This window comes from Lissotriton helveticus, chromosome 1_1 (assembly GCF_964261635.1).
Source record: "Lissotriton helveticus chromosome 1_1, aLisHel1.1, whole genome shotgun sequence".
NCBI lineage: Eukaryota > Metazoa > Chordata > Amphibia > Caudata > Salamandridae > Lissotriton > Lissotriton helveticus.
Genome location: NC_136057.1, coordinates 1,855,602,157 through 1,855,622,297, shown reverse-complemented (window position 1 = coordinate 1,855,622,297; position 20,141 = coordinate 1,855,602,157). Strand labels below are relative to the sequence as shown.

The 20,141-nt window shown below is 43.5% G+C and overlaps 1 protein-coding gene across 3 annotated transcripts in view; it reads left to right on the top strand.

The window, feature by feature from the left end:
- C1_1H1orf21 (chromosome 1_1 C1orf21 homolog) overlaps window positions 1–20,141 on the top strand; it is a 415,212-nt gene that overhangs the window by 335,249 nt on the left and 59,822 nt on the right. For all 3 annotated transcript variants that reach the window (XM_078641457.1, XM_078641468.1, XM_078641462.1), the window contains exon 5: window positions 3,940–4,000. In XM_078641457.1, the coding sequence (XP_078497583.1) occupies window positions 3,940–4,000 (61 nt within the window). The remainder of the gene's footprint in view (window positions 1–3,939; window positions 4,001–20,141) is intronic.

The window sequence follows — 20,141 nt, the reverse complement described above, 5'->3', positions numbered from 1 at the left end:
TGTGCAAATAACTTTTATGCAAGTAGTGCTACTTTTGATTTTGAAAAAGGGGGTGGTGATGGACAGAGTTTCTGAATGATGCAGAATACTCTTACCAAGTCAAGAGGTCATGGTTTTAATCCATCACCATTTTTTAGCTCACTGCACCATCCCAGCTCAGAACCTGGCTATATGCAAATTAGTCTGTTCCTGTCCCAGTGCATGATGGGAACAGGGCAAACCAAACTACCAAGCCAATTCTTATACTGGGAAGGAAACAAGCTTCCGGGGACCGGTTTCTGGCATCACAGCCTTCTTCGGCCCGGCTTGCTTGAATCCTGATGGTGCAATGAGCAAGGGACTTGCGTCTGAGTATACCCTCCCACACATAGTGTGGACAAAATCGATTTTGAAAAAGGGGGTGGTGATGGACAGAGTTTCTGAATGATGCAGAATACTCTTATCAAGTCAAGAGATCATGGTTTTAATCCATCACCATTTTTAGCTCACTGCACCATCCCAGCTCAGAACCTGGCTATATGCAAATTAGTCTGTTCCTGTCCCAGTGCATGATGGGAACAGGGCAAACCAAACTACCAAGCCAATTCTTATACTGGGAAGGAAACAAGCTTCCGGGGACCGGTTTCTGGCATCACAGCCTTCTTCGGCCCGGCTTGCTTGAATCCTGATGGTGCAATGAGCAAGGGACTCACGTCTGAGTATACCCTCCCACACACAGTGTGGACAAAATCGATTTTGAAAAAGGGGGTGGTGATGGACAGAGTTTCTGAATGATGCAGAATACTCTTACCAAGTCAAGAGATCATGGTTTTAATCCATCACCATTTTTTAGCTCACTGCACCATCCCAGCTCAGAACCTGGCTATATGCAAATTAATCTGTTCCTGTCCCAGTGCATGATGGGAACAGGGCAAACCAAACTACCAAGCCAATTCTTATACTGGGAAGGAAACAAGCTTCCGGGGACCGGTTTCTGGCATCACAGCCTTCTTCGGCCCGGCTTGCTTGAATCCTGATGGTGCAATGAGCAAGGGACTCACATCTGAGTATACCCTCCCATACATAGTGTGGACAAAATCGATTTTGAAAAAGGGGGTGGTGATGGACAGAGTTTCTGAATGATGCAGAATACTCTTACCAAGTCAAGAGATCATGGTTTTAATCCATCACCATTTTTTAGCTCACTGCACCATCCCAGCTCAGAACCTGGCTATATGCAAATTAGTCTGTTCCTGTCCCAGTGCATGATGGGAACAGGGCAAACCAAACTACCAAGCCAATTCTTATACTGGGAAGGAAACAAGCTTCCGGGGACCGGTTTCTGGCATCACAGCCTTCTTCGGCCCGGCTTGCTTGAATCCTGATGGTGCAATGAGCAAGGGACTCACGTCTGAGTATACCCTGAGTATACCCTCCCACACATAGTGTTAACAAAATCGATTTTGAAAAAGGGGGTGGTGATGGACAGAGTTTCTGAATGATGCAGAATACTCTTACCAAGTCAAGAGATCTGTCCATCACCACCCCCCTTTTCCAAAATCAGTAGTGCTACTTTTAACAGCCTTTATTAAAGACTGCTCCAAAGTGTTAAGGGATATGCACTTGTAATTTCTTTGTAAATCGTGTTGCAAATGGCTTCAGCCATCCAGTAATGTTCTCATCTCCTGGCTCACTCGGGTATTTGTAGAAAATGCACCACTTCACCTTGTGCAGGAGTACTGTGGCTCTCAGAAAATGAACGGAAATATATGCCACATGAATAACTACAACGACCTGTAATGCTTTGGACATGAATTTGAATTTCCTGTCTAAGGGCTGGAAAGCAGCAGAGAACTGCAGGGTCCACAATGCAGTGCAGACCAGAAAGAATCTTGGCTATATCTGGAAGTTAAATTGTAGCCTGCTAGGGGCTAGTGACATTATAGAGGACGGGAAGTTCATTTGGAAGAAAGCAGTTTTTGAAATAGGTTATTTGGCAGTATACTGTGTAATGCTGAAGCGTTGTCTCACTTACACTATTACACTACTGAGCTTAACACAGTACAAAGCGTGACCGAGGGTGCAATGGAGCGAAATGTGAGATTATGAATATTCTTTAATTGCAGTGGTCACCCTGCAAAGGGACATGGGCATTTGGGCTATCAAGGCAAGAGCGTGATGAAATTATGATGGAGCAGATTAACTCCAAAGCAAATAAATTGACGATTCGAATTACACCTGGGAGACTAAAAAGAAAAAAACACCTCTCTGAACCTAGAAACCCACCAGCTAGGCATTAATACTGTGTTTTTAAACTAAACAAATTGCGCCCTGACAACAGTGACATTTGTGGAGGTTAGGTGGTGTGTGTTGGGGAGTCGGGGTACTGTACAGACCCTCTCCTGATGAATTGACAGGATCTCCCTTGTGCCCATCCCCTTGATGGACACTTCCATAGACAACTACTGCAGCACTGAGAATCATCATCACTTGAGAAACATTCCAGATCACTGTCCATGCTACAGCTCATGACACTTTAGTGTCCATCTGTCCAAATAAGTGTAATCTTTTTAATGCAGTGGGTGTGGAGTCCCATACTGTGTGATATTGTTGTTTTGTTTCAGCTAGTTCCACCCTCTCGTGTTGTTTACCTGCCACTCTAGAAGTGCACCGATAAAAACATACTATACGTTGTACGTATGGGGAAGGAGCTAAACTCCATTCCTAAAGCGTTATCCTTGCACACATCTCACTCAACAAACAAGTGCTGGCAGTTTCAGATTGTACACCTGGCCCGGTATTTTTCTTAAATCTCCAAATGTCTTTGCAAGAATGAATTTGGAGATGGCATCCATTAATCAAAACCTAAAAAGGAAGGGATAAGGTAAGTGAAACAGTTAGCAGTCCCATAAAGGAGAATTTACGGCCATCAGTCCACAGGGCGCATTAAATATGCACCCATTTGATGGAGCATACCTGGTGGGTCAGGGCAGAACAAAGCACGCCGAGGGAAGTAGTGGGCAGGAGACACAGGATGCCAGGAGGGGTAGGAGATTGAGGAAAGGGCCCAAAGCTGCACTGAGGGTGGATTAGGCAACATGTTAATTATTTTGTTTTTGAGTTTATAGAGCGCAAACCAGACCTGCAGGGTATCAGAGCACTTTACAGGATTGACAGGTGGTAAAAACAGTCTTAGACTGGTGAATACAATTGGGATAAGAACAGGTAGATGCATTATACAAGGAAAGAAATAGGCAGTAAAATATCCCGGATACAGTTGGGATAAAAATAGGTAGATATATTATACGAGGGAACAAGCGGTCCCAATTAACGTATGGGATGCCCAGAAGTGCCGGGTAGGTATCATCCGGAAGAACCATGGGTAATGTCATAATAGAAGGAGAAACAAAATCGCTGAGGTGATTGAAATGCAAGCGTTAGGAGAGAAATTTGCCCATAAGGAAAGTTTTGGCCTCCTTTTTAAAAAGTGCCAAAGATGGAAGTCATCTGATGGTGGGCAGGAGTGAGTTCCATAATCTTGGGGTGGCCCCAGACAAGACCCGATTATACTTTTTTTTTTCCTCATGTAAAGGCTTCTTGAGTGATTAGATGCAGGAAGAGGAGGCCACGAAGGGGGAAGGGAAACCCTGGCAAAAAGACTGACCCACCACACCTCTGCTTTCTTATGCACCATTGTCTCCACACCCAGAGGGTAAAACAGCCTACTGGTCAAGCTTTTGGTCACATCCTCCTGCTGTATACCTGTGTATTTTCAAATCCCGCAACAAATTAGCGTTTTATTAATTGGCTTAGTATTTTTGTGCACCTGTTTTGCTATAAGGTTCTCAAGGGGTGGCAGGCATTTTTTGGGAGGTTCATTTAAAGTGTGCTATAAATATTAACCATTGTCTATTTCAAATGTGAACTCTAGAAATTAATTGAAACTTATTTGCTTTTCAGCATGCACATCTCCGACAGCCAACAAGAATTCTTCAGAATGCTAGATGAAAAAATTGAAAAGGTAAGATATATGAATGCTTCCTTAAATCCATTTTGGCACCAAATTCTTGAACTAATCGTATACTGCAATGGAAATTATGGAGCCTGAATCCACTTATTTCAAGATTTCTATATCCCTTAATTAAACTGTTTCATATGGAGCACTTTTGCCTCGGCACTTAAGGTAACCACAAGATTGTCTTACAAAGCTTTACCATGTTGGTATCTAGTTTTTCACCAATTCTCCTATTATTGGTAACTTGCCGTTTCTGATTAGAATTATGATGTAACCCTTTATGTGCAGAAGAACAAATCCTTGACTTTGCCAAATATGGTGGCCTGATAAAGTTCAGAAGACCTTAGACATTTTTATTTCTAATGACTCTACTTCTTTTGTTTACCATTCATTTTGCATCACCCGCTTGGGTGTTACTTAAAACACTTGCACAGCTTTCTTTCTCCGAAGCGTTTGTGCACTAGAGTACCTTTTTCTTTTCAACAAGCAACACTCCTTGCAGCCAAGTGTTCCTCGGAAGCCTCAATTTTTCACCTAATTTTGAGATGTTGCAACGTTGCATGATGTGTTCTAATAATCATTCTTGAAAATCCCCCTACTTAATGTGCATGCACTTGTTAATCTACATAGAACCCTGGAGTATTGTAATATACTGTTCCCTGTCTTGAGTATATACAAAGGTTACCGTAGCAGATGCCATGCAGAATGGGGCAAGTCGCATAGGGTTTTACTTTTGGTGTTCACTGTGGTTGCAGAGAGATAGTAGAGTGGGCCTCTGCTGGGCTCGATACAGCCAGCAAAACAAGCTCCGTGGACCTTTCCTGTAAGGCACCATCAGTCTCAGAAGTCCTAGGTGAACTAAGGGGTTTGGATTGTTTACAATGAAAATGATGACTGTCCTCGGCTCTAGTGCACTGCTCTCCACTAGTAGCCCTAATTCTCTGGGGTATAGAGTTAGGAGGACTTTGTAGATGAAATGTGAAAGGATTTTCTAACCCCTTTGGGTACCTTGGTGGGGACTTCTTACCGGGATTCACTTTAATTGAATTTATCAAGCCCCTTTTCCCAAGTTGGCAGGTAAGTTCTTTACCCTCACCATCCAAAAGCTTCTGTCTGTGCCCTCTGCAGTCCCCTGGGCCTACACAAGCAACATTAAAGCCTGCAGACTTCTCCAAGTGTCAATAAACATTTAATGTGGGCTGGTACTCATCTGTCCAAGGCCCCGTTATCTAGAGCGTGGTTTTTAAAGCTTATTATCTTATGACTCGTTGGGGTTTGATTCATTATTTGCTGTTGTCGGATGTCTTTGTGATGCCTGAATTTTCAACAAAAAAATTATTTTGAGAGTTTATGAACCTTCCCACCCACTCATCCCCCCACTCCCCGAGCGCTGTACAGTGAAACAGTTTGATTACATTAGGCATTTAGCATAAGAAACCTAACAAGCAATGGCATAGCCAATAGGTCTCGCCTTGGGGACCTTATAAGTATTTAATCATGCAGCACAATATCCTTGGTGCAACATCAACTTATAATGTCTCAAAGGCGAGACCTATTGGGTATGCTAATGCTTGTTTAAATACTGAATGTGGAACTGCACTTCGTACGGGTGCTGACTCTGCTTCTCGTGAATAAGTACCCCGCTCCCCATATCAGCACCTAAAGACAACTTTTTTTATCACTCTATCCCTCTTTGGTAATTACATGCAATACCACCAGAGTCAAAAATAGGAGAATTCCAAACGTGAGTCTTACCTTCCGCCCCGGGCAAAATACCTCAAATATCGACTACCTGTCCCTTGCTTCCAAGCATAAGCAACACAAAAGAGATCAAAACCCAGTGCAGGTTTGGGACGGATTGACAAGCTAGCGTGTAGTCTTAAGGAGGTCATTTGTTGGTTGAAGTTTCAAGGAACCCTACTATTGGTTAGAATAACTGACCTGGCCCCGAAATAAGAGGGCACGCCCATCAAAAACTGAAACCAACGCTGCTGTTCCTGCAGAACCGGAAATGGCTGCTCGCAGCTCTTGGGGTAGAGCGTGGCGTATTCAGTCGTCAGCTCTAGGAGACTGTCCCGGACCCGGACAGACGCAGACTTTGCTACAGAACACTTCACAAGAGCAGCACAATGCGAGCCATCCGCTGTCAATGTCAGGAGTGCATCTCGTTTGTCAGGCGTGGGAGGGGCGAGTCATTTGAGGGGTTGCCAGCAACATGTGAGTTGCTAGGTTTGTGTAATATTTGGTATCCACTTGGGATCTGTAGGAAAATAGTTTACTCTTACGAACTGTCACAAAATGTGTTTTTTTTCCCTCCAAAATGCTCTCTATATAGAGTTTTTCAAGTCCTAAAAGGCAGTATTCCCGGGTTTTAATTTGCGTGGGGGTAACCAAGCCACACATGATTTTACTCCTGCGGACGGAGTGCTCTGCAGGTAAAGACTGCTGCTAAATCGTGTAGCCTACATTTAGCCCCAGAAACACCTAAATATTGTTGACGAGACCAATTTACCTCAGCTGCTGCACCGTACAAATACGAGGGAGGAAAGCCGCTGCTAGACCACCATTTGTTTACAATTAACGCGACTGCAAGACGAGGGGGTGATAATTGGAAACAGATGGTGCTGATGCTCGCTCTCGCAAGCCGTAGGTCGTGGGAGGATACAAAGGTGGGACATGCACCCGTCTTTCCCAATTGCCTGCTGTCTTTTTAGGAAGACGCATGCAAAGCCCAATAGCGTGTGAGCAGCACATGCCAGAAGCTTAGCTGTAGCAATTCCAAGAGGCTCTCTACTAGAGCAGCGCATGCGCACTGAGCTAGGCTTCACCTAAAAACTACATAAAAGAGGCAAACTCATAAAGTTCACTACTTGGTTTGCGGTTTTTAAGTGTGTTTCATGCTGATTTTCCTGGACCCCTGTCTTCCAAAATGTGTGTCATTGCCAGGTACCATAGAGGGAAGCGTAAGCTATACAATTCTAAGCCTAAAAATCTGGAGGGCATCTCATTTTTATGGAAAGCAATATTTTGAATGCATAAAAAATGGCGAATAAATTAATTCCATTAAAAACAATTTGAAGTCCATAACTAACTCGGGTGCATTACAGATTTTCCCAAAAAGATGTTTAAAAGTGTGTTAGAGAGCATAATTGCCCTGTACAGTGTTATAATGTTGTAATATTGTTTACGAACTGTCAAAGACCGGCATGCAGACTTCACAACAGGCCGATAATGGTGTGGTGGTGGGAGCCAAGTAAGGAAAGAAAAGCGAGGTAGGCATGCACTGGATGTAACACAAGATATCTAAGAAGACAATCCCTCCATTTTTAGGAAACACCTTTGGTTCAGCCTTCCCTCTAAATTTTTATTGCGCTTCCTAGAGAGCACAGTAAAAAATAAAGTGGTGGATGGAATTGTTGAATTAATCTCAGCCACTGGTAACTACTCGGGCTTCATCCCAGTCATTTTTTTCCCGCCATGCCTCCTCAGATTAGACAGAGCCATATATATGCAAATCAGACTTGTTCCTGCTCCAGTGAAAATAGTCCAGCCTGTACTGCCAAGTCAGGTAGTCTCTGAACCGAAACACAAGTAACCCCAGACCGGTATTGGCCTAACTAGGCCTCATCAGTCGAGTGCAGCTTGGTTCCAGTGGCACAGTGTGCACGGGACCCACATTGTCAGTCTAGACGTGCCTTTTGCTCCACGCACCTGCATTTGATTCTTAATAAAAAAATATTTGTAGACAAAGAGATTTATAAATTGATGGAAGGTGTAATTGGCAACCGTAGACATTTTTGGCTAATCATAGGGGGGGAGTTAGGTCAATGGGCTATTGGGAACAAGGGTTTTCTTGCTATTAACCTCTCCCTGCTGGTGGGCAGTCATAAAATTATATTGAAATACACATCACAAACTGTACTGCATGCTGAATGAGCAATACATTTTTTGCTTATCTTTTGGTTCCCGTTTTCCTCCCAGTTGTTGAAAGCAATGAGAAGCTATGGGACAAGTTCCTGTTGCATATCTAGGGTGGTTCCTTGCTTGACATTAATATACCAATATGATGTATTACGATTTTGTGTGCATGCAGATATGCTTTGTGCTCTGATGCTGAGAAGGTAGAGTTAAAAGTTTTCACACACAGGTTTCCCTGCGTACTCGGTCAACAGAGATTTTTCCGCAGAGTGAGTGGAGAAGAAAAGAGTGGGTTTGTGCCATCTTCAAGCCATTGGCCAGAGTAGTGTGCATGTGTTTGCATCAAGCCTTGGCGAAAAGCCTACCTTTGTTTGAGTCTATCCAACGATTATTGTGAGCCTCTCAGGATAACTTATGTCCAACAAAAATTATAATGCACCACTCACGTAATTGAGAAGGAGGAGAATTGATTGGTTTTCAATAGAGAAGACACAAATGTGGTCTTGAAAGTAGGTGACCAGTGTTTGAGAGAAAATGTTGCAGCTAAGTAGACAATAGCATGCACTAATTTGGTGCCTGAATGTGTGTCAAGTCCAGTAACATTCTGGTAGGTTATAGTGTCTCTATTAAAATTCTCTAGACGGTTACAAATGGACTGGCAATGTTTCTGTTCCAGTGGTGTTGGAAGTCAGAGGAAATTCTATGCATGTCAGTGTAGAAAATCAAGACTAGGTGGGAAAAGTTAACTAGCCGGACAAAGTTGTGGTTCCTGAAAAGATAATTGGTTGTGTAGAAGTTATAGGACATTGTGGTCAATCTGTGTAACATTTTACTTGATAATTTGTTGCTTCCGAATTAGTTGCATTTATAATTGGTTACACTTGGGGTTTTGTTAGGATGCCATTATGTTATTTTTGGCCTTTATTGGTAGCTCCTTATACGTTGGACTGCTGGTTTCCTGTGTAGATATTTTTCATAGCCTGTGTCTTTTGTGTTATTTGTAAATATTGAAATATGTTGCATTAGAAACTCAATGGACAACTGCCAGTGTGTCAGTAGCTTGGCATTGCGATACATTTTGGAATGTGAGAGCTGCACATGGCTGTTAAGTATAGCTGTTGTACGGACTGGTCGCCTGATAAAGTACATTCTTCCCTCTTGCCTGCCTTAAAGCGCTCAACCACCCCCACTGCCACTTCAAAGACGCTGCATCATTTGTAATCCGTCTCTCCCATCTACATTTTTCCCTAATAGTTCTGCCTTAAACCCCTGTACCACTGAAGTCACCTAGGCAAACACTAAAGATGAAGTATTCCGCCGAATACCCTCCTGAACAGGGGGCGGTTGTATTTTCTCGAAATTTAGATTTAAGTTGCATTCAAACCCATCGAAGACATAGTTTACAATTTAGTCTTGTTTTTAACTGCTTAAATTATTGTATCTCTACTTTAAGCTTTCCATCACCCATTGCATTTTTCCCTAAACCATTAAATGCATTTCTAAAGGCTAGATTTGATTTTTTAAACTTAATTGTTGTCATTCACAACTGCATTGTATGAAGAGTTCAACCTAATGAGCATATAATACATATACTGTAGTACCTAAACAAAACATCTTGAAAACAAAATTATTAGGTATTACTATATGGGCTTTAATATGTCATCCCAGCAATTTCTAAAAGAATCAAACAGTGAATACATTTAATACACCAACATTATATTTAAATGTAATGCTTACCACAAACTCTGATTTTAAATCCTATTCTAACCTTAATCCTAAATAGAGCCCCTAGCAGAGTCAACAACCCTATCAGGACAAAGTGGCCATGTACTGAAAGGTAACCCTTAAACTGACCTTGGCTGTAGGCCCAACAACAGCCTTAAAACTAATACTTGCTCTCTGATGTGGTCCGAGACTAGCAGGAACACAAAACCTAAATATAAGCTTTGTTTTAAATGTAATTAACTTTTATTAAAATGAGGCTTAGCATATATTTCCAACATAACGTATTTGAAAACTAAAGTATTTCACTTTACGTTTTCAGTGTTTTCGTTTTATCAACTAAGAGTGCCCACTTTTATTGTGGTTGATGTGGGTGAAGGTGAAGCCACTGGTGATGCTGAATGGGGAAATATAACTGAAGAAAAATGAGGAGAGTTTTGTGAAGATACAGGTTCAAGGTTCAGTATAGAGTAACATATCCGAGATAAAACACAAAAATGTGGTGTAAGACGTCATACTTTGGCTTGCTCTTAGGCGCAGCAAATTATTGTGTGGCCCTATATAGTATCTTACACATCGGCATTAAATACTGATGTTGAGTATCGTATCAGTAGGTGAATAGGAAAGTTTCTTTAGCCATTGTAGATGAGGGAATGTTCCATGGATTGTTCATTGGCCTGAGAACGACTCTATATCTGAGAAAGACTAAGAATTTGAATGAGAACAATGCAAATGTCTCCATTGAACAGATTTCGTACCAGTGAGAACCAAGGCTCAGTCACTTATTGCAGTGTCCAACTACCAATAACAACAGATTTCAAGGATGATAATTATGTTTCGCAGATTTATGTGATCAAGCAATGAGAGACCATACAGATTTTAGCATCTCATTGGCATCTTTGCTTCATGTTAAGAAGTTAGTTTATCTTGAAAGTCAAACAATATTGCTCAATCCCATGTCGTACTCTCCTCCGAAACTGGTACTCTACTGCCGACATCATACCCAACCTGTGCCAGAAACTTGAAACCACTGGATTATGAGCTTTGTGGCGTCATGTTAACACGAAGGCAGCTAATGCCCAACAAATCCGATTAATTCCTTTGCATCTTTTATTGGTCAATTAAATCGTTGAAGAGCAGTGCGTGTGGCTTACTTTGATATCAGCGCTCATCTTGAAACTGTTCCAAGAAGAAAGCTCACAAACAAGATGCACAGTGGGATTCAGGAAGATGAAGCGAATTGGGAATTGGATAACAGATGGGGAAAAGATTGTTGGTTCCGTCTGGAAACAAGAATTGGCAGCGCCAATAGGTCTAACTTGCATTATGAGTCCTGACTAAAATATTTTTTAAATGCCTGTTGCATTGAAAAAAACAAAACAGGTTGCCTTTTTGTATATAATGCACCTCACAGAACGAGAATTCAATGTGTGATGATTGTTTACTTCTAAGATGTAAACTCACTCCACATGCACTGCAGACGGAATGATAAACTAAACCAATAGCATGAGTTGAGAGAGAATTTCTTCTCGGGACGAAGCCAAAGCTCGCAGTGCATATTATAAAGAATTGGTATGGACAGGTCTTGCAGATCTAGCTGTGTTGTCAAGCCTGACCTGAAAGACAGCTAGTTCAGAGCCCGGATAAGTCATGAAACTAGTCACCTTTTATACTTTTATCCTGATGCTGCAGAAACTCTTAAAGCATGTGCCTTTTGTAGATTGAATAGTGGTGGAGGGGAGCACACTGCTGGCTTGATAGCACAAATCCTGCCGTGCCTTATTGTATATTCTGTTCTAAATGGTGTTTTGCTCACAGTTAATTGTTTACAACTCAATGTTAGCACAGAGAGTGCTTGGCAGACTAGTTGTAGATTGACATACCGCACTTAACCCTGCCTTCTAGTGCAGATATTATTGTCAAATTGTGTTGTTGGGCTTTGCCTTAAAGCGTGACCATAATGACCCACCCTCTACAACCCTGAAACCCACAGTGCATCTAGATACGCAATCCTCTTCAGACTTATTTCCGCCAACTCCTTCTGTGCCGAAGGAGATGGCACTTAGCTCTACAAAAGAGCTTGAACACCAGTAGGATTGGAAAATGTGGGCAAAGTTAGAGTGATCATTGAAGTGAGTTGCAGAGAACACATTTAATAATCAGCATATAATACAGAGTTTACCAGTGCACTCTTTGGTGCACATTTAGTGTTGATCAATTTCCGGGGTCGTTTTTTCAGAAAGATAATGGCAGATTAGAGCCTGTCTGGAGGAGCACAACTATGATAGTGCAAGGCTTGTTCCAGAATCATGTTAAGACAGTCTAGTGTGATTAGCGAGGGGAAGGTAAGGCTGGGATGTTTAGATTCCTCAGGTGAATAGATACCAAAGAGGACACCGTAGAGGAGCAGAGCATTTTTCAGCTGAGATGTGGTTCCTAAACAAGGGGGCATGTCAGAATTTTCAGTTTGTAGGTGCACAAGAAAGTTATGGACGTTTATTTCAGAAACCGTGGTAAGTGCCCAATCTTATATCTAGTAGGTATGTATGGTGGTAGAACTTCGAGAAGCACCTTGCTATTGAAACCTCAAAAATGTCCGAAAAAGAAAACATACGACCGGACTAGCCCCTAGGATCTGGAATGCCTTATCCCCGGAAATCAGAATGAACCCTTCAATCACTTCCTTCAGAAATGAAGTCAAACTACTTATAATGAACAACATTCTACCCTGATCCCAGTTCTTGAGCTAGTTGGGTAGTAATCAAAATGCAGCTCGCCTACCAAGTTGTGCGCTTGACTCTACTTGCGAATGGCTAACGCACTCTTGAATACCTTCCGGATCTACAATTATTACTCCCAACATTTACGTTTTCCTGATATCTATTCGTGTATATATGTTCCTAGTTTCTCACTCCATCTTTTTGATGTAACATTTGTAAAGTGCTCTGATACCCTTCCAGGGACTAGTTCGCACCATATACAACTGTATACATAAAATAAATAAATAAATAATAAATAAAATAAAATGTATGAGGCATAACCTGTTTACAAAGTCAATAATCTTTAGGTCTGACTTGACTGCACAGCTATCACTGCCTTTCTGTTGTCATCAGGAAAAAAAGCTGTCAGAAGTACTACTGAGAGAGGTCATTTGCCCCTCCCCACATGTTTTTTTGTTCCTTGAGTGCAGCATTTGATTCAGCAGAAATCGTGTGCCTGTACTGAAAGAGTGGTTGTATTACACTTTTGGTCCTGTGGGGATGTTTTCGCTCAATATAGCAGGACTGAATTGGTTGTTACGAGTCCATAATCAAGGCAATAGGCCTGATCCGTTTATTATAAAACATCCTGATAAAAGCTGTAGGTCTAGTATTTTTATTGTGAAAAGTATATGTTGAAGTCAAAAAGGCATATGAGAGTGTAATAAAGGTGCTGAGAAATATTTTGGTTTGTGTCATGTGTAGCTGTTGATACACATGCTGTGAATACTTCCTCCATCTAGTGTTGGGCTCGGATGTTTGGAACTTGTTTTTGTTCAAAAGAAGTCTTTTCAAGTCAGAGGACCTAGTGTCTCCATCTATTAGTGGTATTGCCCGTGGGCATCAGCTTCATTGTTCGATTATTTTTTCTCCGGTGTCCTGTTCAGACATGTCGAAGTGAGATCCTGTTCGAAGCAGTGTGGAACTTGCTGGGCCCTCTGATCATTCCACGTCAGTTGTTCCAAATAATTCTGCTTTCTTATCGGTCTACACTGTGGCACACCTTTCTACTCCGTGCCGGTCACCAATCTCTGAACTCCCGCCATCCTGGTCGAGAATGTCCCAGTGATGAAAAGGACTCCATTCCGTTTCTGCCCTTTTTGCCACACCAAGTACCCAAGATCTGACCTCCATGAATTGTGTAATCTTTGCTTGTCTCCTGAACACCCCAAAGACTCCTGTTCAGTATGCCTCGCATTCCATAACAAAAAGACTCTTTGGAACCGAACCCCTTGTTGCCTCGGCAGCCATGCCTCATAGATATGAGTAGGTAGAGACTCCGGACATTTTCGATGAGCGAGAGGGGTCGGATATTGAAGAGGTGGATGCTCCGGGCATTAAAACAGAGTCAGCCTTCCCCCCAGAAACTGTCAACTCCAAGGCAGATGTTGAGTTATAAAATCCATCACTGGCCCAGCATCCAAAGAAAACCACAGTGAGTACTTCAACTCCCTCCTACTCACGACATAGAAGCACCAGCCTCCAGCTTCCATGCAGCCTATGAGGCTTCTAGTATGTCACTGCCCTCTGTCCATGATCGACACTGACAGTGCAAGCCGAGCCTGACTTCTGCTCCGCACTCTACACTGAAGTCTTCCCTGAAGACTCGAGCTTCATCTGCCGTTTTGGCACCAGATTCCAAAGCACAGCCTTGACCACTCTCGGACTCAAAATGCGAGCCAAAGATTTCAGAGTCGAGACAAACCGCACCGAAGCCTTCAGAGCTAAGGGTGAGTTTGGCGCCGAGACATTCATACCCGAAGCATTTGGATATAAGATCGAGCCCACCATCTTCTAGGCGGTGACTATGTTCAGTTCCATGACGACCGCCTTCCTGCCGCTTCCAGTGACTACAGACAGCCAATCCTTGAGCGGTTGCAGGAACACCTTGATATTCAGCATCGATCCATATTCAGCCAGGCACTAGTCTGATTCTAGCTCAAACTCCACAGGTGCCGAAGTAATCTGTTCCTCACAAGAGGAAATTGACTTTTGAGGAGACCATCAAACCCCCCCAGTGCTTCCTGCTCCTAAAAGGCCCAAAAGTCACAACCGGGCTGTCATTCCACGACCTCCTGCTCATCCTCCTCCTCATTCACCTCCCCCTGTTTCTCCTGTGTTGCAATTTGAGTCTCCACAACACTCATCTTGGGGTTCCTCATACTTGGGGATGGTGATAGTCTTAGGCTTCCTTGTGATCTATATGACCATCATGATCCAGAGGGCCCAGACAGCTGGGAAGACTATAATACTGAACCCCTCACAGATACAAACCCAGATCTATGTACCCTGCTGAACGCTCTCCTTCATAAGATGTTACGTTATACCAACAGTTTGTACACTCCACACTTTCCACAACGTAGAGCTCCATATGCAACAAGAGGATGATTTTCTTGTGGAAACACTTTACTCTACCCAATGCTCCCTACAATACCTCCCCATGTTCAAGGGTTTCTCAAACCTGCCACAGAGTTTCAAGGAATTAGTTAATGAGTTAGCACACCTAGAATAGAGAGGAAGTCTAAGGTCTCCCGCAATAATCCTTTACACATTCATTGCCATTTTCCCCCTTACTCTCTGGTGGTTAATTCCACCTGAAAATGTGCTGACACGCAAGGCACTGGTGATGCACTCCCTCCTGACCAGTAAAGCAGGAAGATTGATGCTGGAGGCAAGAGAGTGGCGGCACAGTTGGTGACGCATTAGCTAATCTCCAATTCCATCAATTTGCGATCCCAGAATGACCGTGCCCACCGGGATTAGATGGCGGGCATGGTAGAACATCGTTAACACAAAAGGCAACTGGAATAATTTTCAGTGGTCAGGGGGTTGGAGAGGGGACTGACCGGAGTATGTCCTCCCAGGGGAATATACTTCACAAAAAATACTCCAATATCACCGTATCCAAGTTCATAAGTGTGTCAAATTCAAACCTCCAGTCCTTACAAGGGTTGTGTTCAAAATATCAAGGAGCGAAATAATTTTTATTTTTTATTTATTCTTCACGAGTAAATTCTTGTCCTCCGAGTGCAGAGACTAAAGGATGGTGTTCCGATATCAAGCGGCGTGCAGCAACCTACGAAACTAGTTCTTTTTAATTAATTACCCTCACACACCCTAGTGGTGTCATGCTTCATCATCGGGTCACCCTGACCCCTAAAAGTCGAGGTGGGCTCAACCACAGTGTTGGGTAGCTCTTCAGATAGATGAAGGAAGGGGGACTTAAAGATAAAAGACCTCAGTCAGGCCCCTGGTTGCCCTTTAGTCTTATATACCCCCTTCTATACCTATTGCGGTATCGGTCCCCGGCTCGCCGAGCCGGGGACCGAGACCGCAATAGGTATAGAAGTTGGGATGAGATCTCAAAACGGAGACCGCATAACCGCTTTGCTCGGTCCTGTGAGAAACACGAAGCCCCCATAATTTGGACGGAGCCTGGCAACACAGAGACACTGTTCACACACACGAGGAGAAGCTACTCTTCCCTCGCTACACGAATAGGATAGGGATCCTCCTTCCTATAACTCCTTACACATAGAGGGGGGTATAACTCTAGCCCTGAAGAAAGTCCTGGACCTTTATGGCCCCTACGGACTGAAAACATGTCGGCACTAGGGTCTTAGGACCATTAAAATCCAAAAAAGACCCGTTTTTTACAATTTTATTGACCCAGCCAGACCCAAGAATGAAGGGAAACCAGGGGCCTGACTAAGGTCTTTTATCTTTAAGTCCCCCTTCCTTCATCTATCTGGTAGAACAACGCCCAAATAGGACAGCAAGAAGAGGCAGCAGTTGGTAGCAGAAAGAAAGGTTATTTCCATTTCCAATATCTGCTGTGCAGTGGATGGCACAGATATAGCCGCCTGCAGCATTAACACAAGCATCCTCTTGCGTCACCATGTGTGGCTGGGCCATGGGTGTACTCCAAACACGGTCTCCTTGAGGCTTCTTTTGGCTCTCACAATTACGTGGATCTTCCAAGACCTCCAAAAACCTCTTTAACCGTCACTAACCCAACACAAAAATCCCCCTCACGGGGTTACTATTGAGGTGGTTACAGGGGGAACAATGGCAAGGTTAGAGTTAAGGGCGCAGCCCCTGAAGCGACCCTCCACCTTGCAAAACATTAACGATGTTCCTTGATACACCTGTTGGGGACAATTGCAGGGGTTTCCACCACACTGGTCGGAAATCACCTTACGTTGGGTTCTAGATACCATACAGGAGGGGTACTACCAACAAACATTCCCTCTCAACAACACAAACTATCCGAAGAACATTTGCGGCTTCATCATGAGGAGGTGCAGACTCTCCTGGACAAGGTAGACACACCTCCGAAAGGGTGTATATTACCTGTACTTTCTTATACCCAAGAAGGACGGCTCGCACAGTCCTATCCTCAATTTCAGACCTCTCAATAAATCGATGTTTTAATACTTTCACATGGTGACTCTACAGGACGTCATATCACTACTGCAGAAAGGGGACTTCATGACCGCCATAGATCTTAAGGATGTCTACTTCCACATACGCATCCACCCAGCAAAACAAAGATACCGTTGTGGTAAGTGGACATCATTATTAATTCGGAGTGCACATCTTCAGGGTTACCACGGCTTCAAGGGTTTTTACCAAATGTCTACCCGTGGTGGCAGCTCATCTCAGGAGGAGCAGCACGTGTTCCCTTACCTAGACTACACCCAGACCACAATGCACACCTTCTTCTCATCAGTCTGACCAATTACTACCTCCAGCCCTTCCAAGTACAGCCCTTCCTTGGGGCCGTTCTAGATGGGTGTGTGGTAAAGGCTTAGCCAAGCAAGAGTACAGCCTTTCAAAACCTGCTACCTCTTTTTCAGCCAGATTGTCGGGCGATAGAACTGTGATGTGTTTATTAGGCAGGATGGCCTCTTGCATAGCTATAGTCCCTCATGCCAGGCTCCACATGCAACTGTTACAGGAGTGCCTAGCAGCACAGTGATCTCCAGCGGAGGGACATCTAGAAGACCTAGTTTTGGATTGAAGCTGCGCACATCACTCTCTGCAGCGGGGGAACGCAAACAACCTGTTACAGGAGAACGTCCTTCCTAGACCTAGTTCCAATAGAGATCCTCACCACAGACGCCTCACTCATAGGCTGGAGAGCACATCTTAATCATCTTACTATTCAGGGTCAGTGAACTTCTGCCCATCAAATTTTTCACATCACTCATCTGGACCTGCTGGCCATCAAGCTCTTTGTCTGAGCTTTTCACCCTCCCATTCAAGGCAAGACAATCCAACACACAGACCGCACGACTGTCGTGTTCTACTTGCAGAACAAATGGGGCCCACATTCAACACAGTTGTCCATTGTAACCCAGAGTATCTGGCAGTGGGCGGTACATCTACTCATTTAACACATTTGCTGGGTTGACCATGATCTGGTGGAGCTGCTCAGCAGGTTACACCAAAATGTCCATGAATGGGAACTCCACCCGAAGGCCCCACTCCGTACTTTGTGTTGCGGGTATTCGTGGATAGATCAGTTCGCCACCACCCAAACTTCGCCTCCAGATTACCACACTCATTCAGTGGGCAATGGCCTATGGATGAGTTAAATCAGGTATATTTGCCTACTCTTTTCCGCCTCTCCCACTTCTTCTATTCATGGTCAAGAGGCTGAGAGAGACATCCCTCATGCTTATCCTATTGACACCAATCTGAGCATGCCACCCATGGTACTCCACGCTGCTAGAACTCTCTCTAGTTCCACAGGAGAAGCTCCCCAAGAGGCCAGATCTTCTCACACAAACCACAGCACTCTGAGACTACCCAACCCTCAGCCGCTCACCCTTGCGATATGGCTCCTGAGTTCCTAAAGATTGGTAACCTTTACCTACTAGAAGAATGTATGTTGATTCTCAAAGAGGATCGCAGACCTACTACCAAGGCTTGTTACGCAGCCAAGGGGGAATGTTGTGTGCACTATTGTCTTCCTAAAACTATCAATCCCCTCACAGCTTCTGTGCAAGACATTGTCTGTTACCTCCTTCACTTACAGAAGTCAGGCCTCGCCTCCGTTTCTATTCGTTTACACCTAGCTGTTGTAGCTGCCTACTTGCAGAATAAGCAACACATTTTGCTATTCAGAATAACAGTCATTAATGCATTTATGGAAGGCTTCAAAAGGATAATTCCATCCCGGAGGCCTTCTACTCTTGTCTGAAGGCTTAACAGAGTCCTCACTATACGCATGAGCCCTCCTTTTCCCACTGCAATTCTTGTTCTGGAAGGGGGCTTTTCTTGTAGCCATCACCTCCCCAAGATTCTTAGTGAAATACACGCTCTTACCTTTGAAAACCCTTTCTTCCAGGTACATAGGGATACAGTGGTTCTAAGAACCAATCCAAATTCTTCCCTAAGGTTGTTTCTAGCTTTCACCTTAACCAAACAGTTGAGCTGCCAGTTTTCTTTCCACACCGTCAGACTGTAGCAGAATGCGTTCTGCACACTCTGAGTGTCAAGAGTGCTAATGTATTATATAGTAAGGCCAAAACCTTTCTACGAGACACAATCTATAAAGGATGTGCTCTTTGCACATTTGTTGGTCAATTGCATACATACTTGATATGCCAAAGCTATGAGAACCCTTCCCTCCTCATTCCACTCAGAAGAAATGGGCTTCTAAAGGTTTCTTGGGTGATGTACCACTAGCTGACGTATGTAAATTAGGTACCTGGTCCATCCCTCATAGAGACAGCAAGCTAGAGTTGACTAGGCTGTCCTACATACAATTTGTCAGTCTTCTGCAGCATCCCCAGGCTAGGCCACTGCTTTTGGGAGGAATGCTTTACATTCTATGCACAGCATTTGTAACTATATCTACACTTGCCTCTAATGGAAAATATTACTTATCCCATAAGTATCTGTCCGTGGCATGTAGTGCTGTAGATTCACATGCATCCACCCACCACCCCCAGGCATCTGAGGTTGTTGCAAATATTGTTTTCGGTGTATGCCTGGGTATCATGCAGACTCCTGGAGGGTGCTGAGGATGTCCTTTAGAAGTGCCTGTTATTGTATAAATTTAAGCTCAGTGCCAGTGTGCCAGAGCTTTCCATATACAGGGATGGCTATTTATGGAGCTCCATGTGACTTGTGAGCTTCCTTGATGACTTTATGGAACCACTGCATCATCGCCTTGAACTACTGAGTCCAACACTTACTAACCCGTTCCGCGAAGCACATAGGTTCATGACAGACTTTTTACCGCCACTAAATTGCATGGAGTTGGCGTACCATGTGTTCGAGTGTCCTGTTGCTGATCTTTCTTTCCTACCTCTAATCATCACCAAAACTCATTCCCTTTTCCTTTATAAAGAACAAATTCTGACTTCATGCAAATATTCATCAATAATTCTCTATACCTGTTACCCCATAAGAGCTTGAAAGTGTGTGGGGTGAGTTGAGGAAATACGGTGTTTTGGACGCGGGATATGAGAGACCAGAAAGTGTAATTTGTACATGAAATAAGACTACAAAACTGGTTTGGGGTAGGAAGAACTAAATAACAGGGTGAGATTAGGAACTCTAATAAGATACAAGGGGGTTGGCGTTGCCTTGAACCAAGAGAAAGTTTGAAAGTTGAAATGGTCCTGTACCAAATAAAAACAAATAAAATGTGTTAAAAAAGAATATTTTGTACCAAAGAATCTTGATGAATTAAACACCTTGTTTGATTGTTTGTAACCGTAATACTGAAATAC